General features: G+C 46.7%; 1 protein-coding gene across 8 annotated transcripts in view; it reads right to left on the bottom strand.

Moving 5' to 3' along the window:
* KIAA0232 (KIAA0232 ortholog) overlaps window positions 1-26,661 on the bottom strand; it is a 100,413-nt gene that overhangs the window by 42,741 nt on the left and 31,011 nt on the right. For 7 of the 8 annotated variants that reach the window (XR_006711601.1, XM_045474630.1, XM_045474632.1 and 4 more), the window contains exons 2-3: window positions 22,648-23,144; window positions 3,717-3,854 (exon numbers count right to left, since the gene is read on the bottom strand). Coding sequence is in view for 7 of the 8 variants with exons in the window: in XM_045474630.1 (XP_045330586.1) it covers window positions 3,717-3,854; window positions 22,648-22,878 (369 nt within the window). In the remaining variant the exon portion in view is untranslated. The remainder of the gene's footprint in view (window positions 1-3,716; window positions 3,855-22,647; window positions 23,145-26,661) is intronic. The other variant, XM_045474634.1, reaches the window with a different exon arrangement.

The following is a 26,661-nucleotide window of genomic DNA, read 5'->3' as shown; positions in this document are numbered from 1 at the left end:
CCTGGAGGAATAAACACTCACCAACCGCCCAAATTCTTTGCCAAATTTTAACAACGTGTACAGTTAAGTTTGACATAACTGTTTCGTGCTGTTTCGGCGATGCCTCTGTGACAAAACATTGAGGTAAGCGGGTCAAAGCTGTGAGGTGGGGCACAACTTGTCGCAGGGACAAAGTGGAAGGAGACACAGAGTCACATCACGAGCACGGAGAGGCACAGTCCGGGAAGTCAGCCTCTCCACGGCAACCATGACGCACTGGAGTCTGACGCTACGGCTGCTTTTACAGCAACGACTAACGCCGTACCTGTAATCGTGACACAGGCACACGTGGAAGTCACGAGGAAAGAACTCATCTCCCAGGTAACGCTTAACCTCACCTCTACCGGCCTACCCAACAGAACGACAGCAGCACTCAGGTTACCCTCGCGGTGACATCACTAGCATTTTCGTCAGACTGTAAACTGTCTAGCGGCTTTTGATTCTGATCAGCTGGCAGTGGCTGGGTGGGAAAGCGCGGAACCACGTACATCACCATCCTCAGGACTAGGAAATGAACATCACACCCATAGGCCAACATTCACTGTGGCCCAAACAGAGAGCAAAACGTTAGCGTTCTAATTTCCTAGGCAGGACCTCTTTGTGCCTTTATTTTCACTGCAGCCAGCAGGCAGAGTCTAGAAAGAAAAGCCTGGGGACAAACAGCCTATAGTTTATGAACATGCACAGTGATTCCCTTCTGTTGTTACAGGCCACAAAGAAAGAGGATTTTTCCCCCCCAGGTTCTTTCCACTGACTCCCCAAAAGCCAGGAGAGCCCGCCTGAGGACGCTGTGCTAATGCACACACATCACAGCGGGCGGTCCGAAAAAGGCAGGCGGGGCTTGAGAACTTCCTTCTTCCGCTTCCTTCGCTCCCTAAGCTCGTACCCAGCTCCTGGCACATGCCTGGCGGGCTCATTTCCTCAGCTGATTTTCAGTTGATAGGATTAAAAACAATCATTAGGAAAAAGCAATGCAACAATTATTTTACAAAATAAGAAGAAACTGGACAAGTATACTTCACTGGGTTTGTAAACAAAACTCCCAGCTTTGGCTTCCCAGCAAAGAAAAGCATTTCTGCAAAGCAACAATGTCAAGAACCGCCCTCCTCTGTCTGTGCCGCACCGAGTCTGTCCACCGCGCACCAAGGGGCCGCCAGCACTTGCCACGCCCGGCCAGCATCAACCGGCCGAGAGCTCAGCAGGCCGGGGAGCAGGGGCCCACATTCCTCATTCTTCGACCGTTCGCTCGGGGCGCCCTTGTTTTCCACTCAGCTTCCCTCCGCCACGAGTCAAGGCAAGAGTCATTTCACAGCAACTCTGGTCCAAAGCAGAAATAAGATCCCTTCCCAGACTGAAACCCTCAACTCGCATTCTCCTCCCAACCATGACTCAGCAGCTTCTTTGGAATTTGCTCAAAGAATTTACCTGAACTAACCTCTCCTTTAAAAAGGCACCTGCATTTTAAACTCCAAATTACTTTCCCTTCTGGGTCGGGTAGAAAATGGCTTTTGAGGAAGCATCCGACCACCCCCTTTTCTCTGTGTGAGCACTGCCCCTGCTCAAGGACGGGACCCCCCCAGGCAACTCTGCCCCCTCCTTGCCACGCATCCAAACCGGTGGACTCCCGGCCACTTGTATTTCTCCCTAGGTGACAGGTGCTGGGTCCCAGCTTCCACCAGCCTTCAGACGAGAGGGAATGACCCAGAAGCAGAGAGAGAAGCGAAGGAGAGATTGTGGCTCATTAGAGAAAATGACTCTGGCTGTCCATCGTTTTGCTGGCCGTTCAGGCCGCTTCTCCGGCCCTGCGTCTCCAGCCCTCGGCGTCGCGAGTCCCCTGTGTGCTGCAGGTGTATTCCCACTCCTTAGACCAGGCTCGTTACGTCCCACTTGCCATAACGAAGCGGTACCTGATCAAAACAACCCATGAGCGGTCACTTCCAAAGTCCTATCCCACAGTCTACGAGGCAGCAGTTTCGAGAGATCAGAGGTTAACAAATCAAAGGGGTGGGTGGGGAGGGGAGAGGAGAACAGAGGGAGAGGACAAGGGCAGGACGACAAGGAACACTCCTTAAACACCTGAGCATTCAACTCCGTTCAAGAGAAATTCGGTACCACCAGTGATCGTACTCGCTCAGTTAGGTACCAGGACATGAACACACGGGCAGCTCACAGCCTCAGTCCCCGAGGAGCACAGTGAGCGCGGTGACGAAAGGGAGCCAGAATGAACACCCGCAGTGGAGGACGTGAGGCAGCACGAGGCAGCGGGAGCCCACGCCAGGGGCCTGGGCTCTCACAGACGATTCTGAGCAGGAGGAGAACGCACTGCCGGGAAGCACTGAACAAACCTCAAGAGGCATGCGTGGTGGGCGGCAGCCAGAAAGAATACACCTCTGTAGGTTATCAGATGTAGCAAACCTGGTTACCCCAACATCAGCCTTTAGAGGACTCAGCTCAGGAGGAAGTTTCGGTAACTTGTATGAATCCTCCCAATTCGACTCTGCTTTACAAAGGTACTTTTTGAACCGTACCGTCGCAAACAGTGGTGAAAGCAAAATCATTTTTTTTAATTTTTTTTTTTAATTTTTTTTTTTCTTTTTCAACGTTTTATTTATTTTTGGGACAGAGAGAGACAGAGCATGAACGGGGGAGGGGCAGAGAGAGAGGGAGACACAGAATCGGAAACAGGCTCCAGGCTCTGAGCCATCAGCCCAGAGCCCGACGCGGGGCTCGAACTCACGGACCGCGAGATCGTGACCTGGCTGAAGTCGGACACTTAACCGACTGCGCCACCCAGGCGCCCCGCAAAATAATTTTCTAAGTGGTTATGATCTCAGAGAGTACGTCTTATCCTGAGTAGTAAGAATTGCATAGTATTAATCTAAACTATTTTGTTCTGTCAGCATGAAGGACAGGAGAAATATTTTACGTGAAGTATTAGAAGATGGATAAAAATAATCTTATAGGGGGCACCTGGCTGGCTCAGTTGGTAGAGCAACGCGACAGGCACGGAGCTGAAAAAAAAAAATCTTACGATATTTTCTAAAAAACAAAAAATTATGAATCATAAACAAAGACAGTGTCCTTAAAATACCAACACTGCTACCCCACTTATGGGAATGCAGCTAAAAGTAATATAGGACATGGAAAAGCCACACGTGGAAACACTCTGGAGAGCGTAACAAAAACTCAAGAGCAAACTAAGTAGGGGCCCCTGGATGGCTCAGTCAGAAGAACATGGGACCCTTGATCTTGGGAGTCAGGAGTCTGAACGTAGAGATAACTCCCCCCCCCCCAAAAAAAAAACAAAAAACAAAAAACTAAGTAGCCAGTAATAAAGAGTATTGCTGTTTATTATTGCTGTTGGAATATTGCTTGAGGAAATATAACTTAGCCACTAAAAAGAATGAAGATAATGTAAGAAGATAGAACATGTTAAATCGGAAAAAAAGGACATAAAATTTTGTGTATACTCTAATAGCACTTGTGAAAGAATGTACTTTATAAAACTCAACTTATGAAGAAAAATGCCAAAAAGGAAAAAAGGACCGTGTTCACATCACAGTGGTAAGACAATGAATAGTTTATTTTTCTAAGTTGCATTTGTGTACCTTTAGCCCCACCCCCCGCCCCGCCTCTTTCTTCTTCTCGTAAGTATTAGAAACAAAATGCAAACCTACTTCATCAGAAGCAGAACGAAGACACTGGACAGCAGCCTGTTTTTTCATTTCTTCTAGAGTTAGATCTGAGCACTTTTTCTTACTCTTTCCCCATTTCTTATAAGCTCCTTTTTCCCAGCCCAGGAAGATGTCATTCTCCTAAAATGAGATTAGACAGAGTTCAATGAACAAGATGAAATACCAAGTTTCATACTCTATTATTTCCCACACGCTCACACACACATTCCCTACCAGGTATGTTCATCACAGAATGGCACCCGCTAATAAGAACACTGTCAATCAGAGCACTTGACGAGAATCCATTCATTTGGCATCGATTATTGAGATTATCATTACATTATTTATGATCTTGAGGAACCTGACCCACTGACAATCAAAGTAGATGCTAATGAACTCAGACATTTTTTTAAATTTTTTTTTTTTTCAACGTTTATTTATTTTTGGGACAGAGAGAGACAGAGCAAGAACGGGGAGGGGCAGAGAGAGAGGGAGACACAGAATTGGAAACAGGCTCCAGGCTCTGAGCCATCAGCCCAGAGCCTGACGCGGGGCTCGAACTCACGGACCGCGAGATCGTGACCTGGCTGAAGTCGGACGCTTAACCGACTGCGCCACCCAGGCGCCCCTGAACTCAGACATTTTTAAGTAAATGCAAGTATTGTATTTCTAAATTTCAGTATAAATTCCAAATCATATTCACAATTAAATGTCTTCTCTTCTGTGCTTCCCACTCTTTTGACAGTGTTCATATAACTACCAGGTTTTAACAGTTAACGGTTAAACGGTTCAGTTCCTATTTCTTCACCTTATCGTCTAAAAAGCAACACACATAAAATATTTTATGCTGGCATTTTAATTTTATGTTTGCCCTTGGTTACATATGCCCGTTATAAAAATCTGAAGAAAAACTGAAGAGCAGGAAGGAAGCAAAATTATCCGTGAGCCTACCATTCAGTGAAAACCAGAATAATCTGGACTGCTTCATTTGGTCTTTTCTGTATGCTTTAAAAAGCAGAGATTTGAACTCACACTATTTGTAGAATGTTGTAATTGTACTTAACTTACTGATCTGTAAACATTACCCCCATGTTACCACAAATTCTTTGGCTATATAATATTCCAAGATGTAAGTTTACAGCTCTTTCCCTCAACTGGGACTTTAATTTAAGTAGTATCTTTAATTGCTTTGCTGCTTTGTTTTGCCTTTTAAAAAGGTTTCCATTTAACAAATTATGATTAAAACCAGTGGACAATAAGGGGAAAAGATCAGAATGACAGACAAAGGCAACATTTTAAAAATTACTTAGAAGACATGGCCTACAGTGGGTCGTCAGGAAACATATGAATATATGAATAAGATGAAAAAAGAAGGAAAAGCATAATAATAATGAACTCAAAAGATTTTAAAAGATGTAAGGTGCCTGGGTGGCTCAGTCGGTTAAGCGCCAACTTCAGCTCAGGTCATGATCTCATGGTTGATGAATTTGAGCCCAGCATTGGGCTCTGTGCTGACAGCTCAGACCCTGGAGCCTGCTTCGGATTCTGTGTCTTTCTCTCTCTCTGTCTCTGTGTGTGTGTGTGTGTGTGTGTGTGTGTGTGTGTGTGTGTGTGTGTGCCTCCCCTGCTCACACTCTGTCTCTCTCAAAAATAAATAAAAACATTTTAAAACATAAAAAAATAAATAAATAAAAGATCAAATCACACGCCATCAAACCCAATTTTTACTTTGATCCAATGCACAGAAATCACTTTTATGCCACCAGATAAGAGCGGGAGAACAATCCCTCCATCTACACCCATCATAATTAGCACACTTCTACTTAATTTCTTGGGCATCTCTGCAGATCTCATGAACCTGCAAACCAGATTTTTCTGGCTGAGTGGTGTCAATTCTAATTTTCCAAAGGAAAATGTGTTTGATGGCCAAGTAAGTATATCAGTATATTTCCATTATCTAATGTGTTTGGCTGGGCTACACCTGAAACCGGACATTCCTTATCAGTGATATCTTCCAGAGACAGGGCTTGTCCTCTGACAGGGAGAGTGGACAGAACCGTAACAATGCAGACTCGAAGCTTCCAAAGGCAGAGAGAAATGTCATTTTCTCTACCGTTCATAGTATTTAGAGCAAAGAAGGCAGAAACGTTATTTAATTATGGAAAAAGGGACTCCTTGTTGTTTGAGCTGCTGGGATTGGCTCTTTCTCCTTCTTGAGCAATACGAACATCTCTCTACCCGGCAGAGGTAACACCTTCAAAGATCCCAATCAAGTTTTATTAGGCAGACAGAAGGCACTTTCAAACTTCACATGGACAGGTGCTCTTTCTGAAGGGCAGTATGACAACACATGTCCAACTTTTCAAACATGGGGATGCACTTTCAATCTAATAATTCTACTTCTGAGAATTTATCCTAACCAAATAACCGCCCTCATGTGCACGGATTTAGCTACTGCAATGCTGATCAGACAGCGGTCAATCAAGGCAAACCAGCAGAAACAACTGAAATGCCAAATAAGGAGGACTTGGTTAAATAAGTTACGATTCATCCAGGTGATGAAATATTATAGCCATTACGGAAATTATGAAGCATATTTATTGACACACAAAGCCATTCACAGTGTACGTAAGAGAAACAGTTTATACAAAAGGACGATCTCATTTTTTTATTAACACATTTGCACGTACGCACACACTGATGTGCATTAAAATGTCTCAGGAATGAACTAAGAGGTCACTAAGGAGCTTATCTCTTGGTGAGTAGGAGGAGGACACTCATTTTATTTTCTGATTTTTCTTGTAATTAGGCCATACTCCCTTAATAGTCAAAGGTATATTGGGGGGGGGGGGGGCGCCGCGCCTGGGTGGCTCAGTTGGTTAAGCGTCTGACTTGGGCTCAGGTCGTGATCTCACAGTTTGTAGGTTTGAGCCACACGTCAGCTCAGAGCCTGGAGCCTGCTCCAGATTCTGTGTCTCCCTCTACCCCTCCCCTTGCCTCTCTCTCTCAAAAACAAATAAACATTAAAAAAAATTTTTTTGGGGGTGCCTGGGTGGCTCAGTCGGTTGAGTGTCCGACTTCATCTGGGGTCATGATCTCACGGTTCGTGAGTTCAAACCCCCCATCGGCTCTGTGCTGACAGCTGGGAGCCTGGAGCCTGCTTCGGATTCTGTGTCTCCCTCTGTCTCTGTCCCTCCCCTGCTCATGCTGTATCTCCTTCTCTCTCAAAAATAAATAAACATTAAAAAAAATTTCTTTAGGGGCGCCTGGGTGGCGCAGTCGGTTAAGCGTCCGACTTCAGCCAGGTCACGATCTCGCGGTCCGTGAGTTCGAGCCCCACGTCGGGCTCTGGGCTGATGGCTCAGAGCCTGGAGCCTGTTTCCGATTCTGTGTCTCCCTCTCTCTCTGCCCCTCCCCCATTCATGCTCTGTCTCTCTCTGTCCCAAAAAATAAATAAACGTTGAAAAAAAAAAAAAATTTTTTAAAAAAAAATTTTTTTTTTAATTTTTTTCTTAAAGCTGTATATTTTTTTTCATAGAAAACGTATTAGGTCAAGAATATGGAGAAATGAGAAGAGCTCCTGTAGCTCTTCACTTACAACGGGAATCTGGCATTAGCTTCATGTTTCCTGTTTGGCATCCCGAGGTTTATACACGAATGTGGATTCACCCATTCATCCAGTAACGACTGAAGTGTCTTCTTTAGGCACTAGGGATTATAAGAATGAACGCAGCAGAGTCCCCGCTTGCCAGATGTACACAGTCTGGTGCGAAATACAGACACAGAAGCAAATGACTGGGGTATGGCTGTTGCTATTAGAAATGGTACAAGAAGCACTTAGGAAGCTCACTTTGCTGCTAAGCAGAGGCTTCCTACGGAAGGAAAGGTGGCTGAAGTGGAGCCTTGCAAGAGCGAAGAGAAGTTTGGACTAGAGAAGGGGAGATACCAGGCAGAAGAAACAAGGTGCTAGAGCAAGGGACCAAGGAACAGCAAACGTTTTCTGTAGAGAGCCAGACAATATTTTCAACTTGGCAGGCCAAGAGGATCACCAAGGATATAATTATAGGTACTTTTACAAAAAGCAGAGAAAGCCTCACAATGTTTTTATTGATGGAATTCAAACTATAATTCAGTACGATTTTCTATTCTCAGCCCTACTAATGAGAAGGACAAAACTCTTGGGGAGGAGAGGAGATAAAACATTTGCTTCTCTGGGGTACATAGTTAATGTTCCCTACCATTAAAATCAAATACAAATGTTCATCTGTTAATGCTAATTTTTTTACAATAACAGTTGTATTCACATACCACAAAATTTACTCTTTTTTTTTTTTTTTTTCAACGTTTATTTATTTTTGGGACAGAGAGAGACAGAGCATGAACGGGGGAGGGGCAGAGAGAGAGGGAGACACAGAATCGGAAACAGGCTTCAGGCTCTGAGCCATCAGCCCAGAGCCCGACGCGGGGCTCGAACTCACGGACCGCGAGATCGTGACCTGGCTGAAGTCGGAGGCTTAACCGACTGCGCCACCCAGGCGCCCCAAAATTTACTCTTCTAAAGTGTGCAATTCAGTGGTTTTCAATATAATTCAGTGGTGATTAGGCAACCATCACCACTATCTTTTTTGGGTTTTTGGTTTTTTTAAGCAGGATCCACACCCAACATGGAGCCCAACGCGGGGCCTGAACTCATGACCCTGAGATCAAGACCTGATCTGAAATCAAGAGTCAGGCGCTTAACCGACAGAGCCACCCAAGCACCCTTCCCCTATCTCATTTTAAAACCTACTCATCTGGGAATGCAAGCTGGTGCAGCCACTCTGGAAAACAGTATGGAGGTTCCTCAAAAAAAACTAAAAATAGAACTACCCGACGACCCACCAATCACACCACTAGGCATTTATCCAAGGGATACAGGTGTGCTGTTTCAAAGGGACACATGCACCCCAATGTTTATAGCAGCACTATCGACAGTAGCCTAACTACGGAAAGAGCCCAAATGTCCGTCAATGGATGAATGGATAAAGAAGATGTGGTATGTATGTGTGTGTGTGTGTGTATATATATAGATATATATACACACACACACACACACACACACACACACAACAGAGTGTTACTCGGCAATCAAAAAGAATGAAATCTTGCCATTTGCAACTACGTGCATGGAACTGGAGGTATTATGCTAAGTGAAATTAGAGAAAGACAAAAATCATGTGACTTCACTCATAAGGACTTTAAGAGACAAAACAGATGAACATAAGGGAAGGGAAACAAAAATAACATAAAAACAGGGAGGGGGGGGCGCCTGGGTGGCGCAGTCGGTTAAGCATCCGACTTCAGCCAGGTCACGATCTCGCGGTCCGTGAGTTCGAGCCCCGCGTCGGGCTCTGGGCTGATGGCTCGGAGCCTGGAGCCTGTTTCCGATTCTGTGTCTCCCTCTCTCTCTGCCCCTCCCCCGTTCATGCTCTGTCTCTCTCTGTCCCAAAAATAAATAAACGTTGAAAAAAAAAAAAAAACAGGGAGGGGGACAAAGCGTAAGAGACTTATAAATATGGAGAACTGAGGATTGCTGGAAGGGGTGTGGGAGAGGGGACGGGCTAAACGGGGAAGGGACACTAAGGAATCTACTCCTGAAATCATTGTTGCACTATATGCTAATTTGGATGTAAATTAAAAAAATAAAACACTAAATAAAAAAAACAAAAAAACCCTACTCATCGCCTCCAATGAAACCCTGTACTATTAGCAGGCTAACTACTGACCCACTGTCTCTGCAGATTGGCCTGTTCTGGACATTTCATACAAACGGGAAGGATACGATGTATCTCCTTCTGTGTCTGGCTGCTTTCAGTACAATGTTCTGAAGGCTCATCCACGCTGTGACACGTGTCAGCACCCCACCCCTTTTAGGGCTGAATATGATTCCACTGCAATCACATACCATATTCTATTAATTTGTTGATGGGCATTCAGATTGCTTTACCTTTTGGCTATTACGAACATTCATATACAAGTTTTTGTATGGGCGTATGTTTTCTCTTCTGATTACACACCTAGGAGTGGAGTTGCTGGGTCACAGGCATCTCTGTGTTCCACCTTCTGAAGAACTGACAATTTTCAAAGCAGGTTTATATCCCCACGACACCGGCAGCGTTTCAGGGCCCCACTTCCTCCACATCCCCACCAACGCTCGTCACCGTCTGGGTTTTATTTTAGTTACCCCAACGGGTGTGAAGTGATGTCTCACCACGGTTTGCATTTCCCTAATGACTAGGGAGCATCCTTTCATGTGCTTACTGGCCACTTGTGCATATTCTCTGGACAAATGTCTATTCACATACTGGCCCATTTTATAAGTATCTCTTCTGAACACACATCCCATTAGATACAGGATTTGCAAACATTTTCTCCAATTCCAGGTTTGTTTTTTGTTTCACTTTCTTGATGATGTCCCTTGAGGCACAAAAGTTTTTCACTGTGAAACAGTCTAATCTGTTGAGGTCTTCTTTGGCTGCTTGTTTTGGTGTCAGATCTTAGAAATCACTGCCTACTCCAAGTCATGAAGCCTTACTCCTACGTTTTCTTCCAAGAGCTTTACAGTTTTAGCTCCTTTCACTTAGGTCTAGAAACCGGCTGGAGTTCATATTTGCGTGTGCGTGAAGCAGGAGTCCGACCTCCTTCTCCCACACATGGCTGCTCTGTTGTCTCGACACCTCTCGCTGAAGAGACTATCCCTCCCGCACAGCACGGTGCTGTTCAGACACACGGAACACAGCGAATGCTGTTTCGTTTCATACAGCTGCATGCGTGCTGCCTTGTAGGAAGTTCTGGGGTCAGAAGCGCGAGTCCTCCAACTCTGTTCTCCTCTTCCAAGATTTTTTGGGCTATTCTGAGCCCACATGTCTATATGGACTTTAGGATCAACTTGCCAATTTCTGCAGCACAGGCAGCTGGGACTGGGACAGGGCTGCCCTGAGGGTGCACATCAGCGCGCGGGGCTCCGCGGTCTTACGAACGTGGGCTCTGCTGCTCATGAACGCGGGAGGTCTCGCCACTTACAAGGGTCTCCTTTCATTTCTCTCAATGACGTTTTCAGCTGACAAGACTTACTCCCAAGCACTTTGCCCTTTCTGATGCTACTGTAGATGGAATTTTCTTCACTCCATTCCTTAGGATTTCCTATACACAAGATCGTTTCATGCATGAAAATACGGGTTTCGTTCTTCCTTTCCAATCTGGATGTCTTTTCTTTTCTTACCTAACTGCCCTGTTAATGCTGATCTAGAGGAAGACTTAACGTACTTCATCTTTGAAAAGGTCTTTTCACACAGATACTGCCAAATGCTGGCATTAACCCACAGACGTGAGTTTAACACGTTAATTGGCCAGAAAGCATTTATAAAACTGTTAGATTCTCCTCTTGTGTGCCTTTCAGCACATCATTACAGTGCAGATGAGTCTCGTCCACGTGAAAGGCAGGTAGAAGCCTCGCGACTGAACAGTCACACAGACTGTAAGATACAGACGTTTCCTTTGCCCGGTGTCAAGCGGGAAACTCCGGCTGGATCTGCAGTGTGACCTTGGACAACACTCTGATGCAAAGCCGGCCGGAATGGGGAGTCTGCGGGCTTTTACTTCCGACAGAACGAAAACGTACAAAGCAGCTTGCCATTATTTGTGACCCGAACAGTGGTGTTATTAGTTAGCTGTTAGAATGGCCTCACTGCATTATAAATTTTGCAGATAAACGCTGTTTCGCCTTATAATTTTAGGTTGACTTCATTAAGAAACATCAAGTCTGTAGCAAAAGGTACACAGCAGCATAGTGGGTACACTTTTCTTTTTTTCTTATTTTTTAACGTTTATTTTTAAGAGAGACAGAGTGTTGACTGGGGGAGGGGCAGAGAGAGGGGGAGACACAGAATCCGAAGCAGGCTCCAGGCTCCCAGCTGTCAGCACGGAGCCTGACACGGGGCTCGAACCCACAAACCGTGAGATCATGACCCGAGCCCAAGTCGGACGCTCAAGCGACTGAGCCACCCGGGTGCCCCATAGGTACAGTTTTCTGCATTCTGTTTTTTCCACTTATATTTGAGAGCTCCCTTACTCCATTTTTTCCCTGGCTTCATGTACTGTGTGAATGTATTGTTCAAACAATAGCACTGAATAATCAGCTTTTAAAAGAACACAGTATAAAAAAACAGGTCAAGACATTTCTACCTTGTTCGCGGTTATGTTTTTAGTCTCCTATGCTACACTCATTACAAGTCCACTTAGAGGCAAATGTACAGTATTGGACATGTGCCAAATATTCACTCAATAAACTCAGTAAAATCAAGCACGATTTTTCAAAGCCATAGTCTTAAAGACAGCACACAATCACCGAGTACCAGAAGAAGAGATGGCTGAAGAACTTTCTCAGCATGAAAACCTATTACCAAGTACTTTTCCAGACACTCCTGTGAGGTGACATAAGGCCAGAGTTTTGATTGACTTCCTCTTGCTGCCTTCTGTCAAAAAGGAAACTGGGAGCAGGAGGAAGGAAAGGAACACACGCCACCCTGAAGTACAGCTGGGATAATGACGTCTGCCGGGAGCTGCTAGCACCCACCCCTGCCACCCACACCTTCCGGCTAGCAGCGCCCTGAAAAACCCAAAGCACCAAGTGTCTGAATGAGACTGGTGCCACCCCCACCTTCAGGCCCCAATTGGCTTAATACAAATCAGCGTCGTTTCATCCCTTCGGCCACAAAGATTGGCTCAGACACAGGCATGGGACCAATCAGAAATGGGCACCTGAAAGTGAGCAGAAAACAAGGGGGGGAGGGATGCCTCCTCCGGATGCCAGAAGCACGCTCCCTGCGACTGGCCCCCCACCTCCCTGGAAGCTGGCCGCAAAACCCAGCTGACAGAGGGGGGCAGAAGACAGGCAGGGCGGGAGTCCCGGGGACACTGTCAAAGCTCTGAATCGAACAGGCTGGGGCCACCCCTATTAGTTACAGGAGACCTTTTTCCCCCGGAAGCCAGTTTAGGTTAAAATTTTGGTTGCCTGCCAAGGAAAGATACAGCTAGAATGTGAGGAAGGGCCTTAGTAACAAATGCACTTCTCACTGCTCAAAAGAACGGCGACTTGCCTCTAAAAACCAGCATCATTTCAGGTTAACGACATCTGTTTTTATAACTGGGTCCTCCACCGACAGTGACCACTCCTCGCTGGCCTCCCTGCCCTCAGGTGCCCAAGTAGCTTACCCAGCAGCTCACAGGCCACCCTGCGATGCTGGCTGTCGAGAGCCAAGGGTCTTTCTGTCTTGGGGACTGAAGCGCAGCCCCCAACGCGGCACATCAGGCTCGTCAGGGTCCGTCTGCTCACCCTGCCCGTCTCATCGCCCGCTCGCACCCCTGCCCTGCTCTTCTCTGGCCTCATGACATCAGGCCCTTCCTGTTTCTGTGACCTCGCACGCACTCTCCCTTCCTTCTCCCTCCACCTGCCCAAATGGTCTCTCCTCCGCCATTCCCCCTGCCCCCACCCCCGCACATGGTGTCCCAAGCTCTGCACAGCCAGAGTGTCTCACAGATTCCGCACCTGCCTGGACCATCCCTAGTCAGCTCTGTATGCCTGGTGCCTGCCACAGCGTCTGGCATGTCACGGGCATCCACAAAAAGCAGAAATGCACGTTGTAAAAATGCAATTACTTATATTCAAAACCATTTCTCTATTCCACGAAAAGATTTTACCCCCCAAAAATACATTTTATTATGATATCTTAGGAAGTCTGGAGACACGAATTTGTGTATCCATCATCAGTGCTAGCTCCCACTCTGACTTTATTTTCGTATTCCCTATGTGTAAGGTGTATTTAATCAATGTGTATGGAGTAAATGTATGCTGCAATACAGCCTATGCGGTAAGACACCTGAGGAAGCCGGGGCGGGTCAGCTGCAGCAGTACTGTTAACGAGGACAGCACTCTCACAGGGAACACTGGGATGTGAGCTCTCCCCCAGGCAGAGAAATGCTAACCTACTGCTGGCAGGCTGCGAGAGCATGTCACTAGTGGCCCCAAGAATAAAGAAGTCATCAGCCCTACTCAGTAGTCAATACTGGGATTATTCTTTCTTAACCTCTGGAAAATAGAGATAATGCAATAACACAGCTACCTTTCTAGAATGACGGGCTCTGAGCTAGAAAATACACCTCAGTTAGGAGATTTAAAAGGAGCTGCAACAAAGCTACAGTAACCAAAGCAGTGTGGTGCTGGCATAAAGACAAAGACGAGACCAAAGGAACAGAACAGAGAAACCAGAAATAGACACTCGCAAAAATGAGCAAGTGATTTTCAACAAGGGTCCCATGACTATTCGATGGGGAAAGGACGATCTTTTCAACAAATGGTGCTGGGAAAACTGGGCTTCCACTTACAAAAGGATGGCAGTGGACCCCTACCTCACACCATACACAAAAGTTAACTAGAAATGGATCAAAGGCCTAAACGTAAGAGTTAAATCTGTAAAACTCTTAGAAGAAACGTAGAGAAAGCTTCACAACATTAGTTTTGGCAGTGATCTCTCGGACAGGACACCAAAGGCATAGGTAACAAAAGAAAAAATAAATAGGACTTCATAAAAATTTTTAAATCAAAAGACACTGTCAACAGAGTGAAAAGGCAACCCACAGGATGGGAGAAAAGATTTGCAAACTGTGTACCCGATAGGGGGTTAACACTAAGACATATGGAGAACTCCTAACATTCAACAACAGCAAGAAACAACCCGATTCAAACACGGGCAAAGGACTTGGACAGACAGTTCTCCACAGCAGATACCCAGATGGCCAAAAAGCACATGAAAAGATGTGCAACGTCACTAAACATTAGGGAAAACGGGAATCAAAACCCCAATGAGATACCACCTCACACCCATCAGGATGGCTACTATAGAAATAAGTGATAAAAATAAATAACAAAATTGTTAGTGATTTTGCGGAGAAACTGGACCCCCGTGCAGTGTTGGAGGAACGTAAAATGGTACAGCTGCTGGGAGTTCCTCAAAACATTTAAAACAGAATTAACAGAACTACCGTATTACCCAGCAATTCCACTTCTTGGTTATACACCTCCCCCCCAAAATTGAGAGCAGTGTCTCAAAGAGATACTGTTTCATGCTCACAGCAGTGGTATTCACAATAGCTAAAACATGGAAGAAACTCAAGTGTCCGCTGAGGGATGGAAAAGCAAAATGTGGCATTTTCATACAATGGAATATTACTCAGCCTTAAAAAAGGAGGAAATTCTGGGGCACCTGGATGGCTCAGTCATTTGAGTGTCTGACTTCGGCTCAGGTCATGATCTCATGGTTCATGGGTTCCAGCCCCGCGTCAGGCTCTGGGCTGACAGCTCAGAGCCTGGAGCCTGCTTCAGATTCTGTGTCTCCCTCTCTCTGCCCCTCTCCTGTTCACGCTCCCTTTCTCAAAAATAAATAAGCATTAAAAAATTTTTTCTAAAAGGAGGAAATTCTGACACATCCTATACCGGGAATGAGGGCTTTCAGTACCTAAACAGACAGACAAAACTGTGGTTTGCCCAGATGATGGAATACTATTCAACATTAAAAAGAAATGAGCCATCGGACTACAAAAGGACCTAGGGGAGCTCAAATGCTCATCACTAAGTGAAAGAAGCCAATCTGAAAAGCCCACACATTATGCGATTCCAACCAGATGACATTCCGGAAAAGGCAAAACTATGGAGGCCACGAGGAGACCCATGGATGTCGGGGCCTGGGAGAGAGGGGGATGAGCAGGTGGAGCACAGAGGACGTCTGGGGTAGTGAAAGTCCCCTGTAGGACACTGTGGTGACGGATACAGGTCAGTCCCCATGCACCTGTCCAAACCCAGGCAGTGTCCAACACAGACAGCGAATCCTAACACGAGCTATGGAATTCGGGTGATTACACAATGCAGGCTCCGTACCGAACGTACCTCTCGGGTGGGAGAGGGGGGCAGTGGGGTAGCTCTGCACGCGTGAGATGGGCATGTACAGGAAACGTCTGTGCCTTCATCTCAATTTTACTGTGAACCTGCAACTGCTCTAAAGAAGTCTTTAAAAAAAAAAAAAAAAAAAAGTGTGGCACCTGGTGGCTCAGTCAGCGAAGCGTCGGACTCTTGATGTCGGCTCAGGTCACAATCTCACAGTTTGTGAGATCCAGCCCCACACTGGGCTCTGTGCTGACAGCGTGGAGCCTGCTTGGGATTCTCTCTCTGCTCCTCCCCCACTCACATTCTCCCTCTCTCTCTCCACCTCCTCAAATAAATAAACATTAAAAAAAAAAGGGTCTGGCATCAGACCAGTTACTATTTAATAATAGTCTATATTATAGACTATTTAATAAGGTCTCCTGCCCAGAGTAACCAGAAAAGCCAGGTAAAATATGCAACCAAGCCAGCATACGGACCTGTTGAAGCATCCAGGCCTTGAGAAGACTGGACCGGGGGGGGGGGGGGGAGTAGGCAGCTGTGCCAGGCTAGGGCAGCCTACGGCAAGCACGGGAGCACTGACATCTGAGCCTGCTTTCTCCTTCGGGAAATGTGCCCCTTCTAGGCCCAGGGCAAGACGTGGAGGAAGAAGATGGCGCTGTGAGAGACAGAGAGACCAGGAGAGCCAGGGGCGGCCTCTCAGGGCAGGACAGAGAGGCAAAGTGCCAGGAGGAAGGGGTGGGAAACAGGCCACACTGCTGGGTTCTCCTCTGGACACGCGAAGCAGGTTGAGGCCGGGCAGGGCACACGGGGACTTGTGTTGATGGTAATGTTCTATTTATCTACCTGAGTGTCATTACATAGATATGATCTTCGTGAAAATTCGCCCATCACTACCCTGGTCGGGATGTACTTTATGCCCCAAGGAACCAAAAAAAAAAAAAAAAAAAGCTTAAAGAAAAACCCTCTTGTATTTTTGTGCAGCATTGATGGATGCCCCCTATCTGGAACCTGAAAAGACCTAACATTGTAAGAACACCTAAAGCAATCACACAGACTGAGGGATGAGCACGAAAGGACAATCTTGGAGGAGGTGGACAAAGATAAAACTCCTCAAAGAAAGAAACAAAGAGAACAAATCACGAAGAGTGGATAACACAGCAAGCGGTTTGTTTCAAACACAGATCTCAGAGTAGTACAACCAGGGACACTTCCCCAAACTTGGGCAGCATTTTGGAAGAACGTGCTACTGGGGCGCCTGGGGGGGCTCGGTCGGGTGAACATCCGACTCTTGATTTCAGCTCACGTCATGATCTCACGATCCGTGAGATCGGGCCCCACATCAGGTTCTGCGCTGCTGGAGTGAGGCCTACTTGGGATCCCCTCTCCCTCTCTCTCTCCTCCTCCCCTGCTTGTCGCTCTCGCATTCTCTCGCTCTCAAGATAAATAAATCAACTTAAAAAAAAAATAGACGGAAGTACTTTGCATGCAGGTACTCTGAGAGGGCTTCTTTTTGGCGGCTCAGCCGCCTGATCACTCCAGACTTCCTCCGGGGCACCTCCTCTCCAATTCTTAGTCCCTCCGCTTCCAGGTGCTTGTAGCCCAGCCAGCAAAGTCCCCTCATCCTAGGAGCTGGGGTCGAGGACGGGGCCATGACCAAGGTGGCCTACCGGGACGAAACCCTGCTCTTCCTGCTGGACTCTTACAAATGAGGGTGGGAGGGGCGCCCGGGTGGCTCGGTCAGTTGAGCATCCGACTTCGGCTCAGGTCATGATCTCACTTTGTGGGTTCGAGCCCCGTGTCAGGCTCTGTGCTGATGGCTCAGGGCCTGGAGCCTGCTTCAGATTCTGTGTCTCCCTCTCTCTGACCTTCCCCAACTTGTGCTCTGTCTCTGTCTCTCAAAAATAAAGGTAAACAAAAATTTTTAAATGAAGGTGCATCTGGGCTTGCAGCGGGGAGGGGACGGTGAAGCTTGAAAAGCAAAGCAATAGAGAAGGCAAGCTTCATGGTGGGGCACTGATTCCACGGAAGGCCCTGTATCCAGCTGCCACTGAGGCCAGCCCCAGCCTCTGGACATTAACAAAGGATCCCAAGTTGACTAGCTGTGTGACCCTGGGCAAGTAACTTAGCCACTGGTCTCTAAGCACCTCCACCCCTGGGGCCAGGAGCACTGGGCCTGGGTGCTCTGACGCGTGGCCATACGCAGGGTATGTGTGCTCATCGTGAGCACTGCTTCCTTTGAAGCCAGACCAAGCTGGGCTTTCTGTCGTCATCACGGGCTGCTGATAAAGCTTTCACAATACTGAGAACATTAAAATACAAAGACAAAAAAAACGCTGTAATAAATTCTCGGATGATGGTTTTCATTTAATGATGAAGGAAGACTGAGAACGTGGGGTTCTACGAATGACATAGTGAAAAGCTGTCCTATCTTCCTCAGACGACTCTTCCTACTCGTGACAGATTACAGGGAACCTGGTGTTGACCATCAGCCCAGCACAAGCCCGAGGCAGGAAAAGTAAACTCCCGCCTTTAAATTATGGCTTTACTACAGCTTCCCTTTGAGCCAATCGTAAGAGTGTAAAATATTTTTTAATAATTTAACTCCCGTCTATTTTAAGGGTTAGAGACGTGATGCCCCAAGCTTCCCCGCACTCGCTTTCACCCTAGAGGGACTCCACTCAAACTTCCACTGTGAACTAACAATGAACTTCCCCCCACTTCTACAAACCACAAGTGCATTAAAAGACAATAAATCCATTCCACATAGTTTCTAAAGCCTGCCTTTGCAATAGAGTGCTCTTACATTGTTCATTCAATAATTATTTGTTATGTATGAAAACAAAAACAGCAAAACTCTCTAATATAAAAGTAGGCACACGTTGGATCTGACAGACGGGAGTTTAAATCCCAACCCACTGCTGTGTGGCCTCAGGCAGATCACCTAACCTCTCTGAATGTGCACTGCTACACCAGTGGAGACAGAGAAAATACTACTTCCCTCCAAGGTGTGGTATGGAGGCCAAATAAGGCAGGCCTACATGAGAAATGTCCGGCACTGCCCTTGGCACACTGTGGTGTTCTCTACGTGACCGGGCTACTGATTTGAGAAGGCAAAGGCGCTACAGGAGAAAGGCCACTACGAAACGTAGCGGGATAACGGAGTTAGAAAAATCACTACTTTGCAACCATCAAAGTTAACAGGTGATGCAGGTGGAATCATCTACGGGTGAGAAAACTGCCAGTCTCTCCGAACGGGTCACCTGATGATTACACAGAAAAGAGCGTCCAGCTTCCCACGGGAGAAACCTGGCAGACGTCCCCAGACCAAAGCCAGCACTGCCACGATGCAACAGACGGACGTCGTGTGCATCTGCCATGACGCGTGATGAAGAAGGGAACTTGGTGGCTTACGGGAGGTCACTGCCATAAACACGTAAGCTGTCTCTACACAGAAGCAAGCATCAGGCAAACCCAGAGTTAAAGGATACTCTGCTAAGCAACTCTCCTGTTAGCTTCAAAAATGTGAATGTGGTGAGACACAAAGGAAAGCTATGAACTGTTCCTGATTAGAGGAGTCAAGAGGTGCAACCGGGAACGTAGGCGCACAGTCTCAACCTGGATCCTGGGTGGGGGCAAGTTACGATGAAGAGCATCACTGGACAGCTGATACAAGGGGAAAACCGGCAGGATATCATGATGTGCCCACGCTAACCTCCCTGAGTCTTCTAACTGGATCCACGTGGCGAGGAGAAAGCCCAATCTTAAGAAACACACGCTGATTTATTTAGGGTAAGAGAGTACCAAAGGAGGGCAGAGAAATAAAGCAAAAGCAGGAAAATATGATCAATGGGTGACTAAGAGTACACGAGAGTTCCCCGTCATGTTCTCATTATTCCCATGTTCGAAATTATTTCACAAGAAAGCAAACATTTTTCAAAAATGAGTATCTGATTTCTGCCCTCCAGGACCTTCTAATCTACCGGGAAAGAGAATACATTCTAATAACCAGAACGAAGAGATCGCCAGTGAAAACATCACGTTTGGAAGCAGACGGCGTGGTCTCATCAGGAGCGAGAAGGATCCGCGGGCAGTGGCGGCTGGGCCCGAGCCCGGGTCAGGACAGTGGTGTACATTTCCATCTGGAGACAACGCCGGTGAGCTCCGGATGGCGTGAGCGGGCATTTTCCAGAGTCTGGCGGCCACGACCAAAAGAAGAAAGACACGAAGAGCAAAGAGAAAGAAGAACGTGTAGAAACGAGGTGAGTGTGGTGCCCCCAGGGCACCCGCGGGTCGGGAGGTGCTGCTCGCTGGGGCCGCGCGGGAACCGCCAGTGCCACAGCTGCATTACGATCGTGCTCAAATCACAGGCTGGTGCTGAACTGCTCGTCCTTCCGGCTCAATCAAGACCTCGGTCTGATCAGCCTCACTTCCCACCCAATCATCCTGTGCAGCTGAGACCAAAGTCACATGCAAAACCTTCCTGAGAACTCAAGAGCTCTTCGTGGGTGTGTTTTAACCAAGATTAGGAAAACTGAGGGATTAAACATGGCAGATAAGGCTAGAAGCTGCAGCAACGGCCTTAAAACTGGCCGTGTTCAAGTCAAGGTTAGACGTATTCACGAACTGAGGCTAAGATGGGAGGAAACAAACACCCAAAGGTGGAGTCGTTTGGCCCCCCAAACGAGGGGCTGGGCCACCACACGTCTGACCCAGACATCAGGGACTACACCTGGCCAGGGAGCAGGGCTGTGAGCTGGCATCTGAATCACAGAGGTGGGCAAGGCCCCCCCTCCCCCCACTCCCCTTTCTCCTACAAGGGAGACTGCCCTCGGCTCTGCACTTGGACTCCCTTTCGGGGGTACCGTGAGCGCATCCTCCCCTTGAGTCATGAAAAGTAACATCGGGTCTACCCGATCTCCTAGGTCACCTGTTAGAAACAAGTATCATTTGCAACTTGACCTTCCCCATCAGCACGGCACTTGGCACTGGGCCGAGGGGAGGGGTATTTTAAAAGCCCCCATTTCCCTGGGATTCTCCTTGTAACTGCACACAGGTTCTGTTTTCACCAGCCCTCATCCTCCCGCTCCCTAAAGATGAAGCAGAACTCTGGAAGGTGGATCCAACAGTTGGGCACAGATAGGTGCCCTGCCCCGGCCCCCCAAGCCCTACTAAGAAAGGAACCAGAGGAATCACAAACACATCTCCTCAGAGAGGTGTTCAACTATAAGCTTAATCCCTGTGTTACAGCACGCTGGACATAAATACTTCGTGCTAATAAACTTATTAATGTTGACAAAACATTCTAGGTGGATCCTGTTAGCACACAACCCTAAGAGTACATGATTTTTTGAGTTAAGAGAAATATCGTCCTCATTTCCGGAAATAAAAATTCTTCCAGGGGCACCTGGGTGGCTCAGTCGGTTAAGCTGCTGACTCGATTTCACGTCACGACCTCACAGTTTTTGAGTTCGAGCCCCATGCTGGGCTCTGCACTAACAGTGTGGAGCCTACTTGGGATTCTCTCTCTCCCTTTCTCTCTGTTCCTCCCCCACTTGTGTTCTCTCTCTCTCAAAATAAACAAACTTAAAAAATAATAATAATAATTCTTCCATGTTTGTAGATTTAACATTTTATTTGCCTCTAAAAGTTTTTTTTTTTTAATGTTTTATTTATTTTTGAGACAGAGAGAGACAGAGCATGAGCAGGGGAGGGGCAGAGAGAGAGGGAGACACAGAATCTGAAGCAGGCTCCAGGCTCTGAGCTCTCAGCACAGAGCCCGACGCGGGGCTCGAACCCACGGACTGTGAGATCATGACCTGAGCCAAAGTCAGACACTTAACCGACTGAGCCACCTAGGCGCGCCTCTAAAAATATATTCTTTACATTTACTGGAAAGAGGATGGAAAATAGAGCCTTAGCAAGGAAATTATACAAAATACTGACTGCCAAAATGACACATTTCCTGATTCTTAGGTTCTAAGTCAAACCCCTGAAAATGCCAACCTCATTCCCACCAGCCAGGGCAGCAAGCAACCTGGCAGCAGGGAAAACAGCTGTGTCCAGCCGGAAGAAAACACGTCTGTAACAAGTGATGAGGGACCAATGTTAAAACACGCTGGCAAAATTCTGTACTTATAGACAGGACCTGGAGGCTTCTCCGTGGTCTGGAAGGCAAAGCCAGCTTCTTCCGTCAATGAAACTTTACCCCTGCTTTCAGTGTTAGTGACGGTGGGTTTAAAAACCAGCAAAAAAACTGCCCACCAGACACTCCGGGTCACGTGAACGTGGTACATGGAGGTCACCCAGAGCCCGTGTGGTCCCCGGTGACGACCGTGTCGCCCTCTCGGTAGGCCTCACTCTCAGTACCTCCTCTGGGAGGGGGACCCTGAAGTCAGACTTACTCTTTGGAGAACCTGCATCTGCTTACTTTTCACTTGCAACTCAGCACTGAAGTCAAATGAACTGCGTGAGGGCCGACTTCCCGGGGGATCTACAACGACGTAGCGCAAAGTCACGTGCTTCGTGTCACACGCTTTGCTGAACAAGCGGTTTAACATGAAAATGAAACCTTAAGCTTCAGAACGTTAAGAAGCGTAACAGACACAACGATGAAAAGGTCTCGTCCCGACGTGTGACGTTCCTGACGGCGGACACCAGCACCCGGCGCAGCGCGGCTCACAGGCAGGGGGCCGTCAAGCCCTCACCCGGCCCTGACGAGAGCCGGGGGGCCTGAGCCAGAGTGTGACCGACGGGGAGAAAGGCCAAGTGCGGAGAAAAGCGCTGTGCTAAACAGTGTGCTGTGACCCAGCGCATCGATGCCCCCTGGCAGGTTCAACGTCTGCGGACCGCGGCAGTCCGCCAGCCTGCTCCAGAGCGTAAAAGCGCTCCCTGAAGAGAAAACACAAACCTGCAGACACAACCACGCATGTTCACAAAACACGTAAGACACGGAAGTACCTGTTCCTGTAGGTCGTAGTCATAGCTGTCGTGCAGCAGGAGGCTGAGGACATACCGGGTATAAATCATGGCGTCGATGCCACATTTCTCCAGCTCCTGTCCCAGCCAGGTCTGCACTGGGCCCAGAGCATGGAGCAGAGACATCTCAGACACAGGTACGGGGCCTGGAGAAGAGGCTGAGGAGCTCTCAGATGGTAAACCGTCCACGACAACTGTGCACACAGGGCGCATGAATTTAGGTTGCTGACATCCTTAAAATGCGAGGCATTTTCTGCAGGTGACGTTCTGTTGGTATCTGGAGGGGATTTTCACTCCAGTAAAAAGGAGAGACGCCGGACATCTAGGGTAAGCATCTATTTTCGCGGGCTGTCAGCCATCTAGACCAGAATTTCCCTCTTCAGACATGACCAATGAATCAGCATCCTGGGAGCAACACACACACAGATGTGGTTTACTTTGCTTTCACATTGAGGCCAGATGGAAGTCTCCGGCAGAACCTATGAAACGAGAGAGAAAAGAAAGGCACGCGTTATATACAGATATAAACTAAGTTACTGACCTTTTGGAGCAAAAAACCCAAAAAAACCGTTTATCGAAATTTGGTGTCTCCGAACACTGATTTCTTTTTGCGGTAATCTTTGACATCTGAAGCCAAGTGACATTTCAAACCCTTAAAAGCTTAATATCGTTCAAAAGAAAGGAAAACTCAGAACTTTATACTGTTGTGCTTACGCTCAATCCCAACGACATGCATCTTGCTATCTGAAGAGACCGGGCTAGTAAAACTTTGCTCATCTGTAACGCTGGAAGGCTGTGTGTGGTAACAAATCACTAGTCCATTTTTAAGTGTACAGAAACAGGCAACTGAATTGTCATTTCGTTCAGACGCTGGTTAAAAATGAGTCCTTTTTATCGAAGGTTTCACAAAGACAATCAATCGCTTCGTATGGCTAAAAGCTTTGCACAGCTGCTCACCACTTACTTATTTCGTAGAAGTTAAGGTAAACCGTGGATCTGGCTCAGAGCCGCGCCAGCTTGTACCGTTGTATTTGGTGCAGCTTCCACACCTTGGCTGATGGTTTGCTTACTTGTGCGACAGATGTCATGCTCTTAACAGTCTTTTCCCCTAAGTTAACCTACTTTGCATATGTCAAACTAATCGAACAGTGGCCTTATCAAATCATAACATTCCTATGTTAGAGCTCTGATGAACTTACTTCACCAGAAAATAAAAACCAACACAACGGCAGGTCAATCTCCTTGGCTCAGCGTTTGCATGAATTTTAGCAGACAATAAGAGGGTTACCAAAAGTGACTTTTAAAAAAGTGTTTCTGAGGTTAGTAAAAGCATCAAGTCAAAAAGACTTCCCCAAAGATTTAAGTCTCCGTTTCTTGCATTTCATGAAAAACTACACAGCGAGTTTTATAATCATTAAATATAAAGATGGGGCGCCTGGGTGGCGCAGTCGGTTAAGCGTCCGATTTCAGCCAGGTCACGATCTCGCGGTCCGTGAGTTCGAGCCCCGCGTCAGGCTCTGGGCTGATGGCTCGGAGCCTGGAGCCTGTTTCCGATTCTGTGTCTCCCTCTCTCTCTGCCCCTCCCCTGTTCATGCTCTGTCTCTCTCTGTCCCAAAAATAAATAAACATTGAAAAAATAAAAAAAATTAAAAAAAAAAAATAAAAAAAAATAAAGAGGGGCGTCTGAGTGGCTCAGTCGATTAAGCGTCCAACTTCAGCTCAGGTCATGATCTCACAGTTCATGGGTTCGAGCCCCGTGTCAGGCTCTGTGCTGACAGTTCAGAAGCTGGAGCCTGCTTCGGATTCCGTGGCTCCCTCTCTGTCTGCCACTCCCTGCCTTCTCTCTTTCCAAAATAAATAAAACATTTTAAAAAATTTAAAATATAAAGGAAAATGTTTAAATCTACCACAGGACTAAGTTATTAATTTGTCATTAACGTATATTCTGCTTTCTAAAATTTTCTTTACAAAACTGTCTTTTCTGATTTATGGAAACTAGATAAACTAAAGCAAACTTTTTCTATAATTTTTACCTGCTGAAATTTTCCAGCTGACTCTCAAAACATTTTTCATAAGTTCTTTGATATGTTTGGCACTCAGGATGCCAGACAGATCATCACTTAAGCAAGACAGGGAATTCTGGGGACATCACTTGAAGCAAGGTGACAAGCCGGTACTCATTCAATGAAGCTCAACCAAGACAGAGGGAGGACTTTTAGCAACAGCGGAAGGAAGCAGATGAAAGAATGGAAGGCAGCTTGGGCTCACAGGACACGGCACCAGAGACTGCTAGAGGGTGACCCTCGAGAGTCCAGCACCCGGGCGTGCATGGGAGGAGCTGCCCAAGCACAGGAAGGGATCATCACAAACAGGACCTGACGCTCAGCATGGTGAGGGACGGTGCCTGCTTCCCACCAGCCAGACTGGAAAACCTCCTAATTCGGGGACTCTGGCCACTCAGAAAGCTCCTGACTTAGAGAGGGGGAAGGAACTGACTCTAGACAGAATGGCGCCTGCCTAATACATCCTAAAAGCAAGACCTGAAAAGACCATACCATTGCCAACTAATTTCACTTCACCCCAGAACAAATCTCAAGAAATTTATAGGAACACAAAAATATGCAGCACCTAAGAAAGTAAAATTTACGGGCGCCTGGGTGGCTCAGTCGGTTAAGCATCTGTCTGCCTTCAGCTCAGGTCACGATCCCAGGCTTCATGGGTTCAAGCCCCATATCGGGCTCCACACTAACAGCACAGAGTCTGCTTCCAATACTCTGTTTCCCTCCCTCCCTCTCTCTCTCTGTCCCCCCCCCCCCCGCTTTCTCTCTCTCAAAAATAATATAAACATTTTTAAAAAGTTAAAAAAAAAAAAGTTAATATTTACCATGGCTAGCATCTAATAAAATATCAGCAGACATGCAAAGAAACAGACACAGAGCAAGTGGAAATGAAGAGATAAATTAATTGAAACCAACTCAGAATTGACACAAAAGTTACAATTAGCAGAAAAGGCCCTTGAAGCAGTTATGACAAAACGCCATATGGAGATGAGTAGAGAAGATATCAAGTCAAACATCTACAGATGAAAATGACAGTATCTGAGGTGAAAAGTACACAGGATGGGGTTAATAACAGATTAACCATTTCAGAAGGAAAAATAACAGAGGGTTTTTTTTTAATGTTTATTTATTTATTGGGGGGGGGGGGGGGCAGAGGGAAAGAGAGAGAGAATCCCAAGCGGCCTCTGCACTATCAGTGGGGCTCGATCCCATGAACCATGAGACCTGAGCCAAAAATCAAGAGTCGGATGCTCAACCAGCTGAACCACCCAGGCGCCCCAATTACAGAGTCTTCAACTACAAAAGAAACCATACGAAATGAAACAGAGAGAAAGGAACAAATTAACACAGCCTCAGCAAGCTACGTGACAATTTTAAGAAATCTAACATACGTGTGATTGGAGAAGAAACAGAAGGCAACAAAGATATCCGAAGAAATAATGGCCAACGTTCTTCCAAAATGGATGACAGCTAAACACAGAGATCCAAGTTCAATGAACTCTCACCACAAGAAACATGAAGAAAATGACACCGAGGCAAGTGGCAACAAACCCCTTCAAACAAGTAACAGCGGAAGAATGCTTCACACCAGACAGAGAAGAGACATTAGGTGTAACAGAGCAAAGAGAATGAGGACACCAGGTTTCTTGCTGGAAACAGGCAAATGAGAAGACAAGGGGGCAAAAAAGACTTGAAAAGACTGAAAGGAAAAGCCAGCAACTTAGAATTCTGTACTCCTCAAAAAATCTTCCAAAACAAAGGGGAAACAAAGACTTTTCCAGACATGCAAAAGCAGCAGAGACATCAGAAATGATACAGTCCTTAGGGCAGAAGGAAAATGACACTAAAACAAAACGTGGACCCACTCAAAGGAACAAAGGGCACCAGAAACATTCTCATTACTTAAGTATCCTTAAAAGATAATTCAGCGATTGAA

This window comes from Leopardus geoffroyi, chromosome B1 (assembly GCF_018350155.1).
Source record: "Leopardus geoffroyi isolate Oge1 chromosome B1, O.geoffroyi_Oge1_pat1.0, whole genome shotgun sequence".
NCBI lineage: Eukaryota > Metazoa > Chordata > Mammalia > Carnivora > Felidae > Leopardus > Leopardus geoffroyi.
This window is presented reverse-complemented; position numbering and strand designations above follow the sequence as displayed.